Source organism: Muntiacus reevesi, chromosome 1, assembly GCF_963930625.1.
Source record: "Muntiacus reevesi chromosome 1, mMunRee1.1, whole genome shotgun sequence".
NCBI classification, from domain to species: Eukaryota; Metazoa; Chordata; class Mammalia; order Artiodactyla; family Cervidae; genus Muntiacus; species Muntiacus reevesi.
In genome coordinates, this window is record NC_089249.1 from 50,731,951 (window position 1) to 50,744,229 (window position 12,279).

Below are 12,279 nucleotides of genomic sequence, written 5' to 3' on the forward strand. Positions count from 1 at the left end.
CTCCAATAAAAAGTAATGGAAAAGAAAAGAAAGCCCTCATAGATAGGAATTCTCTGGAGGTCCATGGTCCGCACTTCCAATGCAGGGGTCACAGGTCTGTTCCCTGGGTCAGGGAACTAAGAACCTATACATGCTTCGGGGCTCGGCCAAAAAAAAAGTTTAAAAAAAAGAAATCCCTGGTAGCCATCACAGACTGCTCTTACCTGCGCCAGGCTCTGCCCTGGGGTGCGTGCAGCTCACTGAATCCTCAGCACTCAGCTCAGTAGCAGAAACAAGAAAGGAATGGGGCCTCTCCCTCACGGAGTCTGTGCCACAGACACTTAGGAGCCGCCGGGAGCCAAGAACCAAGGCCTCCTCACAGCCACTCACAGTCCATCCGGGGCTCTGATAAGGGTAAAGGAGATTCGACAGTACCCAGCAAGGAGAAAACAGGCCCAGAGAGGCGTAGCATCTTGCCCAAGGTCACACAGCTGCTCAGTGGCAGAGCTGGGCTCAGGCGTCAAGTCCGATGCCCCCCACAGTTGTGGGGCCCCTGGAGGCTCCAGAGGGATGCCAGGTCGGGAGGTGTGGGGTGGGATGGGGCGGGGGGGAGGCAGGGCTTTGTGCAGGAACAGGGCGGTGGAGAGTGAGCCCTGTGCTGTTTGCATTCAAAGCCAAAAGGGAAGCAGCGGCCGCGGGGGAGAAGGCGGCGGAGAGCGCGGTGGAGGTGAGTGGAGGCCTGGTCGCCCAGGTGAGTGTGTCTGCGTGCCCCGCCCTCTTCTCACTGTCTCTGTTGTTTCTCTTCTCAGGTTTTAATCAATGCCTCCCCAGCCCGACTCACCATATTACCAATTTCAAGAGATACAATTAAAAGTTACTGCTAGCATGGGTAATGCCACTCTTCCAGCGCCTAATTAAGCCGCAGTGCCCCCTCCAGTTCCCTGGACGCCCAGCCCACTGAGCCCCCCAGGCTGAGCTCCCAGACTAACACGTGCAGATGAAGCCCCCCGCACCTCCACTGCATCCCTCCACGGTCCCCTAAACCCACCGCCCCGCACATGCTGTGGTCCTGATGCTCTGTGTGCCCCTCCCACATCCTGCCAGCCTCTGTGGAGGGAGTCTGGCCCCTCTGAGAATCACCCCTCAGGTCCAGTCCCCAAGTCGAAGCCTCTGGGGAAAGTGGGGGCGGCTGGGAGGGTACAGTGTCTGCCCAACACAGCTGAGCCACCTGGAAAGCTGGCCATGGGGTGGGATATGCTGGAGAAAGTGAGGTGAGGTGGGACTGGGGTTGTCGTAGGGCTTCTCCTTGGAGGGGTGGGGTGGGCGCTGCTGTGTCTGAAGACCCTCCAAGTTGGATGGAAGGGACTGGTGGAGTGGCAGTAGCAGCTAGTCCCTGCCAGCCCTGGAGCGCCAACCTGGGAGGGGGCGTGCAGTCACCCTGCAAGTCTGGGGACTCCAGCCCTCCCCACTGGCTCCCCTCGGACCCCTGTGAGCCCATTACTCATTTCTGCCAGGCCTCCAGGGTCCCTCATGCTCACACAGACCCCCCCCCCCACTCCAAGCTGGAGGAGCCCCCTCTTAGGGCTCTGAGGGAGGAGCCCTGCCCCCAGCCCCAGGACACCCTCACACTCCCCGTGGCCCCCCACCCCCCACACACCTGTGTCTGGAGGAGGCACCTTCACACGGAGGAGCTTCCTGCCCCAGCAGCTGGCAAGCCCCCAGGGTGGGTATTCCATCCTCTGCGACCACCACCCCCCTGCCCATCTTCCTGCAGCTGCCCGTTCTCCAGCCTTGCAGATAAACACCGCAAGTTACCAGCCCTGCCCGTGCCTTCGAGCCCCTGCCCAGGGAGGACCATGGTCTGGGGGCCCTTCGCCCCCTCCTCCCCTGGTCCAGAGGGCCACGTGGCTATCTGCAAGGCTAGCCCCAGGGCCCTGCCAGCCTCCGCTCCCCTGCACCAAGGGTAGCCTTGCCTCCCACCTCTCTGCTGGACCCCAAGCTCCCCGCGTCCTCCGCTGCCCACCCCCGTCACTGCCTGGCCGCCTGCTGGCAGGCGCTTCTCCAGCTTGTCTGAGCTGTCAGGCTTGCTACTCATGTTCCATCCCTTCCCTGCTCTCTCTCTTCTTTCTTTCATCAGCAAGGGGTGGGTCAGAATGACAGAATGTTCTGCTGTCACTTCCTGCTTTTCACTTACTGTTAAAGATAAGGATGGGCCAGCTTGGGTGGGGCGGAGGGAGGTGCAGACAGCGGAGCGGGGATCAGGGACAGGGAGCGGAGGAGGAGGTGCAGGGTGAGACCAGAGCTGCGGCCACAGCAGGGCTCAAGGGTCTGAACCGGGCGGTCAGGTGTTTGCCCCGAGAGGGGCTGCGGTAAAGTCTGCGGGCAGTGAGCAGAAAGCTTGACCCCATGGTCTCAGGCCACTTCTTCTCGGGGAATAACTCAGAATAGAGCAGAATAGGATGGGGAATAACTCAGAATAACTCAAAGCAGGTGGGGAAAAGAGCCGCCACCCCCCCCCCACCCCCCAGAGGATGGAAGGAAGCCTTCTGTCCCAATGAGGACCACAGAGGACTCCTCAAGAGGGAGGGAGATGCAGCCCTGCTCTGCGCTGTCTGGGCACTGAGGGGCTTGGGGACTCCTTTGTTGGAATAGGGCAGGGAGTAGCGGGGGGAAGAAGCTCAGGCCTAGAAAACGCTGCCAAGGTAAAGGTTGAGAATGGAGAGTAGAGCCCACGGCCTGCAGACCCTGGAGGTGGGGGCTTGTGAAAACCAAAGAAGCGGGGCTGGAGTGGGGGGATAAGGAACAGGACTGGAGAGCCAAGTGATCTGTCAGGGCAGCACCCGGACCCAGGAAGGGGGAGTTCTTGACATTGCACCTTTTGCCAGTAAATAGGGTCAGGACCTGCTGGCTTAGGGCTCTGAGATAGTGTAGGGCAGGGCCACCGTGGTTTAGCCTGGCTATAGGGTCCCCTCCTTTGCAGCCTCGGTGTCCCCCATCCCAAGCCTGAGGGGTGATGCCCCCAGGACTGTCAGAAGCAACCCCAGAGATAAGAGTCTCAGCCACCCCTGGAAAGGTCAAGAGTCCAGAAAGGCTTTTGTGTCACATCTACAGGCTGGAGTGCTGGAGGGATGAGGAATTAATTAAACCCTCCTCCTTCTAGAATCCTCCTATTTATTCCACTGTCCCTGCTAGCAAGAGGAGGACAGGCTAGTCCCCAGTGCCCATGGAGGGAGGGGCCACCCCTCGCAATCCAACCCAGTGAGAAAAATGGGGGTCCTTTCTGGGTTCCCCCTCTGGCAGCAGGACAGATTTCTCCAGGACCCAGGTTGGGCCAGAAAGGTAGCTGAGGGCATGACTGTGGCTGGACTCTGCTCTTGAATGTGTGGACATGGCCCTGGGGAGTCTGGGAGGATGGGACATGTCCAGACCGCCCCTTGGGGTCCCTGGAATTTCAGGGTTTAGACACCTTTGTGATTCCACAGTGACGATGAGGCCTTGCTTTAACAAAGCTGGTGGGAGGGGAGGGACTTGCAGGGCTGAAAGCCACCTGCCTCCTGACCCTGTCCCCGTGTCCCCACCACACCCCTGGGAGACAGGGAGGCGGTAGAGATACTCCTGCTTTTCCAGCTTGAGGCCGGTGGGGAGATTGGTGGGTGCTCCCACGTGGCCCAGGGCCGCCCAGAAGGTCTGTGAGGTCAGACTGCATAACCTGAGTCCATTGATCCAACCACCCACCTCACAGACAGGAGCCAGGAGGCTCAGCTGGAGCAGAACATAGCTGTCTCTGGGCTCTGCCCGAGCCCAGCACCTCTGCCTGGCAGCCAGGTGCCCTCTAGGTGGCAGAGAAATGCGGAGTGGGGCCTGCAAACCCCTGATGGGCACAGGAGCTGGGAAAGGGGTGAGGGTGGGCGGGGAGGGAGGCCCGGGAGGGAGGCCAGTCCCAGCAGCTGGGAATTAGTCTTGTAACATTTCATACTTCTCTGGCTGTTTCTAAACTAGGTGTCAATTCACAACAGGCTTCAGGTGTCCCCACACAGCTCCGGGCTGGGGGCCGAGAGGGGAGCGCCGTTGCCAGACCTGCAGCCTAGCCCCTCGAGGGAGCAGCCCCCACCACCGCCGCCACCGCCGCCCACGCCCCCCGGGACCCTGGTGCAGTGCCAGCAGATAGTCAAGGTCATTGTTTTGGACAAGCCCTGCCTGGCCCGCATGGAGCCCCTCCTGAGCCAGGCTCTGTCCTGCTACGCCCCAGCCTCCTCCGACTCCTGCGGCTCCACGCCCCTGGGCGGCCCGGGCTCCCCGGTCAAGGTGGCCCACCGGCCCCCACTGCCCCCACCCCCACCCCCCTACAACCACCCGCACCAGTTCTGCCCACCCGGCTCCCTGCTGCACCAACGTCGCTGCTCCAGCGGCTCCAGGAGTCTGGTGTAGACACGCCCCCCACCCCCCACGCTGCTGCCGCAGAGGGAAGGGGCCACGCCAGGGCCCCCACTGCCCCTCCGCCCGCTGCTCCCCACGCCCGGCACGCCGCGTTCCTGGTCACCCATCACTGTCATTTTGGAGAGAGAACTCCCGTCCCTGGTATCTGGTTTGCTCGGCCCAAGCTTCCATTCCTCAGTTGAGCAGCCCTCCCCTCCAATCTGCCGGGCTCCCTGGCTCCCTGGGGACCCACCCGGCCCTGCACAGCTAGGCCTCTTCTACCGCGACCACCCCTCCAGCCGCTTGGACCAGGGACTGAGGGCGACAGGAGCTGAGGGCCTAACCAGCTTCCTGGGCCGGGTCTGTGGGGCCCTGGGCCTCAGGCCGGGCGGGCAGGTATGACAGCTATGGGCTGGCACCCGAGCCTAGCACAGAAGGTGGTCTGGCTCCTGCCCCAGCACTGGGCGCGCCACACCACGTGGGGGCCGGTTGGCCCTGGATCCCTGGAGCCGCCAGGTCAGGGGGAGGCCTGGGGAAAGGGGTGGGTTTCTCTGATGCCCCTCCCCGCCCCTCAGCCCAGCCGTCTCAGGAGGCTGCTCCTCTGTGCCCTGGGGACGTTGACCCTTCTGGCCCCGGGGCCGGGGGGGGGGGTGTTTCTGCTTCCTCTGGGGCTGGGGTGCTGTCTGCCCCGGTGGCTGCTGAGACTTCAGGAAACGGGGAAGGGGAGGGGCGCCCCTCAGCTCTTTCTCAGTCAGGTCCACAGAGTCAAGGAATCGTGAGGTCACGTAGCTACAAAATGCACCCTTTATAGAGTTTCTTGTTCTCTAGCCCCAAAGAGTGTCAAGTGTGTGCCCGGGGCATAAACACGCACACACACAGGAGAACTGGGTCCTCCCCATGTAGAAGCAGAAACAGGGAGAGGCCGGGTTTGCCCAGGGGCAGATGCAACCAGCAGAACGAGGACTCTCACCCACCCAGGTCAGGCACCCCGTCCCCGGAATGACTTCCGTGGCCTTCATGAGGGCCATGGATGCAGAAGTGGGCGAGAGGTGCCCATGCAGAAATACCCACGCAGAAGCAAATGCTCAGAGACTTGGCATCTCCCCACCCCCTGCCGTCACCCTCAACTAGCCCTCTTAACTCCCGCCCCCACCCCAGAAGGCAGCAGGCCCGCCTCCAGTAGGGGTGGCTGCAAGCGTCCCTACACCCTTGAAACCACGAAGGAGAGCCACGCAGGGCTTGCTGGTCTCCCCAGGGCCCGGCAGAGCCAGAGCCAGCCTCTATGCGACCCCTCTGTGTGCTGGCCGGCCCACCCCAGTCACGGCCCTTCCAGGGGTGGTCTGTCCCCCGCCAGGCTGGACCCTCCTCTGGTCCTGAGCTGACAGCGCGCTGCCGTCCTCCGTTAAGGGTCCTGCCGCTCGGGGCCCAGGTCCGAGACATTCCAAGAGATGGCAGTTGAACACCGGACCTAGAGTGAATTCACTTCTCCCCAGCCCCACTCCGCGCCCCAGCTGCAGGCCCAGGGCCGCGAGGAGGCACGATTCCTCCCTCTCTCTGAGATCCCAGGTGACCTAGTTTCGTGTGTACGCGTGTGAGCACAGGCGTCACTGTGATGTCACCCAGTGAGTGTATTTCTGGCTCTGTCTACGCCAGCCCGTGTCCATAACGTGTGACCAGTTTACCGCCTGAGCCCGTCTGTGCCCCCCGCCCCCGCCCCGAGTCCTTGTTGTCCTGGCCCCCCTCCCGTGTCTTTTCTGTAACAGGGTCGCTCCAATCAGAGCCTTTCCAAATGGAGCGGCCGACGAGCGGGGTGCACGGGTCAGGTTCACACGCCCGGTGCCTGAGGCCTGGGGCCAGGGGTGTGGGCTCAGAAGGAAAAGGATGTGTCTACGGGGTGGGGGTCGTGGGGACCCTTGTCATCTGCTCACACAGCTGACCAAGTGCCCCCTCCCACTCTGCCGATGCCCAGCCTTTCCAGGTCGGGACCAGCAGGGGGCGCAGGGCGGGCGCATGCGTGGTCCTCTCCACTGAGGATGCAAAGCTCAGGGGTCTGAGTGCCCTTCCCCAGGTAGGGCTTCACCCCTAGCGCCCCCCCACCGCTGCCCCTTCCCCCCCACCCCTGGTCACTGCTGTGACTGCCCTGAGCCCCAGTGGCACCCTGGGAATGCCGGCCCCAGGAAGCAGTCCAGGCTGGAGTCAGCAGCATGTGGAGCCCACCCTGAGCTGTGAGGGGCTTTAATCCCCGCAGGCCTGGGACAGGGGGTGGCCAGGGCCTCCCCAGAGTCGGGGGAGCAGGGTTTCCAGCTCCCTCCTCTGATGGGCCAAACGGCTAGGCTTGGGGCCCGCCTCTGTGCCGGGCCCCAGAGCAGACCCCCAGACAACTGGGACGAGCCTCGGGCCCTCTGCACAGCTGTGGCCACGTCAGGGCCCCCCACCCTACGGGAGGGCCCAATGGAGGTGCTCTTGGTCTCCTGACCCCCAGCCTCTACCGAGGGGCCCATGGGGTGCTGCTCAAGCCCCTAAGACACGGCCTCCTGGGCAGATGCACACTGACCCCAAGGTGGCCCTGCTCTGTCCATGCTCCAGGCCTTACTTTGGGGACCCGGCCCCTTCCCAGTTTCACCCATTTGTCCCCACCTGCAGAATCAGGAGATGAACCTAGCTTCCCCCATCCTGCGGGGCCAGCCCACCTCTGAGCTGGAGCTGGCGTGCACAGGCACCCGCCCACGTGCTCAGCCCTGACCCCGCCGCTCCGGCCCCCCACAGCCTGCCAGACGTCTGTGTGCCAGTAGGCTTCCCCGCCAACCACCTGTCTGTCTGTCCCCGTGTCCTGCTGCACATACATCCTTGCTGTGCCCCTGCCGTCGCCGCGTACGCCCCCTCACCCGTCGAGAGCAGCCTCTCAAGGGAAAGAAAAGCAAGGTGGCTGCACCCAGCGATGAATCCAAATGGCAAATATTTTGTAACAAAATAGCCCAGAGGTATTTTATCTGTTCAATTCATAGAGTTTTAGAGATTATATTGAAATATGTCACTTGAGCAAATGGTGTCGATTCTGTTTCTTTCGTCTACCTCAAATCAGATCTTGGTGAGACCACAGAGGCTGAGAGCACCAGCTGGGTCTCCTCTGGCCATGGGGGTAACCCCCTGTGACACAGGGAGCCCCTTCATGCACAAATGGGGCAGACTCCCCTGGTGGTCCAGAGGTTAAGAATCTGCCTGCCAGTGCGGCCTGGGAAGATCCCACATGTTGCAGGGAGACTGAGCCCGAGTGCCGCAACTATAGAAGCCTGCAGGACCTAGAGCCCGTGCTCCGCAACAAAAGAGCCCCACTCATCACAACAAGGGAAAGCCTGCGTGCAGCAAGGAAGACCCACTGCAGCCAAGATAAAACGATTAAAAAAATGGGTCGAGGCACTATCAAGAACTATCTGATGGGCAGGCACTTGGTCAGAGCTTCGGGTGCAGGGCCAGGGAAGGACCCCCACCAACACACACACACACACAGAATGACCCCCACCAACACACACAGGGAATGATCCCTACCAACACACACACAGAATGACCTCCACCAACACACACACACACAGAATGATCCCTACCAACACACACACAGAATGACCTCCACCAACACACACACACACAGAATGACCCCCACCAACACACACAGGGAATGATCCCTACCAACACACACACAGAATGACCTCCACCAACACACACACACACAGAATGATCCCTACCAACACACACACAGAATGACCTCCACCAACACACACACACACAGAATGACCTCCACCAACACACACACAGACAGAATGACCCCCACCAACACACACACACACAGAATGATCCCTACCAACACACACACACACAGAATGATCCCTACCAACACACACACAGAATGACCTCCACCAACACACACACACACAGAATGATCCCTACCAACACACACACAGAATGACCTCCACCAACACACACACACACAGAATGATCCCTACCAACACACACACAGAATGACCTCCACCAACACACACACACACAGAATGATCCCTACCAACACACACACAGAATGACCTCCACCAACACACACACACACAGAATGATCCCTACCAACACACACACAGAATGACCTCCACCAACACACACACACACAGAATGATCCCTACCAACACACACACAGAATGACCTCCACCAACACACACACACACAGAATGATCCCTACCAACACACACACAGAATGACCTCCACCAACACACACACACACAGAATGATCCCTACCAACACACACACAGAATGACCTCACCAACACACACACACACAGAATGATCCCTACCAACACACACACAGAATGACCTCCACCAACACACACACACACAGAATGACCCCCACCAACACACACACGGAATGATCCCTACCAACACACACATAGAATGACCTCCACCAACACACACACACACAGAATGATCCCTACCAACACACACACAGAATGACCTCCACCAACACACACACACACAGAATGATCCCTACCAACACACACACAGAATGACCTCCACCAACACACACACACACAGAATGACCCCCACCAACAAACACACACACAGAATGATCCCTACCAACACACACATAGAATGACCTCCACCAACACACACACACACAGAATGATCCCTACCAACACACACACAGAATGACCCCCACCAACACACACACACAGAATGATCCCTACCAACACACACACACACAGAATGATCCCTACCAACACACACACACACAGAATGATCCCTACCAACACACACACAGAATGACCTCCACCAACACACACACACACAGAATGATCCCTACCAACACACACACAGAATGACCTCCACCAACACACACACACACAGAATGATCCCTACCAACACACACACAGAATGACCTCCACCAACACACACACACACAGAATGATCCCAACCAACACACACACACACAGAATGACCCCCACCAACACACACACACACAGAATGACCTCCACCAACACACACAGACACAGAATGATCCCTACGAACACACACACAGAATGACCCCCACCAACACACACACACACAGAATGACCCCCACCAACACACACACAGACAGAATGACCCCCACCAACACACATACACAGATTTATCCCCACCAACACACACACACTGAATGACCCCCACCAACACACACACACACAGAATGGCCCCCACCAAGACACACACACACAGAATGACCCCCACCAACACACATACACAGAATGATCCCCACCAAGACACACACTGAATGACCCCCACCAACACACACACACAGAATGACCCCCACCAACACACACACACACAGAATGACCTCCACCAACACACACACACACAGAATGATCCCTACCAACACACACACAGAATGACCTCCACCAACACACACACACACAGAATGACCCCCACCAACACACACACACACAGAATGACCCCCACCAACACACACACACACAGAATTTCCTCCACAAACACACACACACACAGAATGATCCCTACCAACACACACACAGAATGACCTCCACCAACACACACACACACAGAATGATCCCTACCAACACACACACACACGGAATGATCCCTACCAACACACACACAGAATGACCTCCACCAACACACACAAACACAGAATGATCCTACCAACACACACACAGAATGACCTCCACCAACACACACACACACAGAATGATCCCTACCAACACACACACAGAATGACCTCCACCAACACACACACACACAGAATGATCCCTACCAACACACACACAGAATGACCTCCACCAACACACACACACACAGAATGATCCCTACCAACACACACACAGAATGACCTCCACCAACACACACACACACAGAATGATCCCTACCAACACACACACAGAATGACCTCCACCAACACACACACACACAGAATGATCCCTACCAACACACACACAGAATGACCTCCACCAACACACACACACACAGAATGATCCCTACTAACACACACACAGAATGACCTCCACCAACACACACACACACAGAATGATCCCTACCAACACACACACAGAATGACCTCCACCAACACACACACACACAGAATGATCCCTACCAACACACACACAGAATGACCTCCACCAACACACACACACACAGAATGATCCCTAACAACACACACACAGAATGACCTCCACCAACACACACACACACAGAATGATCCCAACCAACACACACACACACAGAATGACCCCCACCAACACACACACACACAGAATGACCTCCACCAACACACACAGACACAGAATGATCCCTACGAACACACACACAGAATGACCCCCACCAACACACACACACACAGAATGACCCCCACCAACACACACACAGACAGAATGACCCCCACCAACACACATACACAGATTTATCCCCACCAACACACACACACTGAATGACCCCCACCAACACACACACACACAGAATGGCCCCCACCAAGACACACACACACAGAATGACCCCCACCAACACACATACACAGAATGATCCCCACCAAGACACACACTGAATGACCCCCACCAACACACACACACAGAATGACCCCCACCAAAACACACACACACAGAATGACCTCCACCAACACACACACACACAGAATGATCCCTACCAACACACACACAGAATGACCTCCACCAACACACACACACACAGAATGACCCCCACCAACACACACACACACAGAATGACCCCCACCAACACACACACACACAGAATTTCCTCCACAAACACACACACACACAGAATGATCCCTACCAACACACACACAGAATGACCTCCACCAACACACACACACAGAGAATGACCCCCACCAACACACAAACACACAGAATGACCCCCACCAACACACACACACACAGAATGACCTCCACCAACACACACACACACAGAATGACCCACACCAACACACACACAGAATGACCCCCACCAACACACACACACACAGAATGATCCCTACCAACACACACACAGAATGACCTCCACCAACACACACACACACAGAATGACCCCCACCAACACACACACACACAGAATGACCCCCACCAACACACACACACACAGAATGACCTCCACCAACACACACACAGAATGACCTCCACCAACACACACACACACAGAATGACCCCCACCAACACACACACACACAGAATGACCCCCACCAACACACACACACACAGAATGATCCCGACCAACACACACACACACAGAACGACCTCCACCAACACACACACACACAGAATGATCCCTACCAACACACACACACAGAATGACCTCCACCAACACACACACACACAGAATGATCCCTACCAACACACACACACACAGAATGACCCCCACCAACACACACACACACAGAATGACCTCCACCAACACACACACACACAGAATGGCCCCCACCAACACACATACACACAGAATGACCCCCACCAACACACACACACACAGAATGACCCCCACCAACACACACACAGAATGATGCCTACCAACACATACACAGAATGACCTCCACCAACACACACACACACAGAATGATCCCTACCAACACACACACACACAGAATGATCCCTACCAACACACACACAGAATGACCTCCACCAACACACACACACACAGAATGATCCCTACCAACACACACACAGAATGACCTCCACCAACACACACACACACAGAATGATCCCTACCAACACACACACAGAATGACCTCCACCAACACACACACACACACAGAATGATCCCAACCAACACACACACACACAGAATGACCCCCACCAACACACACACACACAGAATGACCTCCACCAACACACACAGACACAGAATGATCCCT

At 57.6% G+C, this 12,279-nt stretch overlaps 1 protein-coding gene across 1 annotated transcript in view; it reads left to right on the forward strand.

Moving 5' to 3' along the window:
• The window catches only part of IQSEC3 (IQ motif and Sec7 domain ArfGEF 3), an 84,617-nt gene extending 80,210 nt beyond the window's left edge, over nucleotides 1–4,407 (forward strand). The window contains exons 13-14 of the mRNA XM_065923545.1: nucleotides 654–706; nucleotides 3,979–4,407. Coding sequence (XP_065779617.1) covers nucleotides 654–706; nucleotides 3,979–4,407 — 482 coding nt within the window. The remainder of the gene's footprint in view (nucleotides 1–653; nucleotides 707–3,978) is intronic.
• Nucleotides 4,408–12,279: the final 7,872 nt, after the last annotated feature.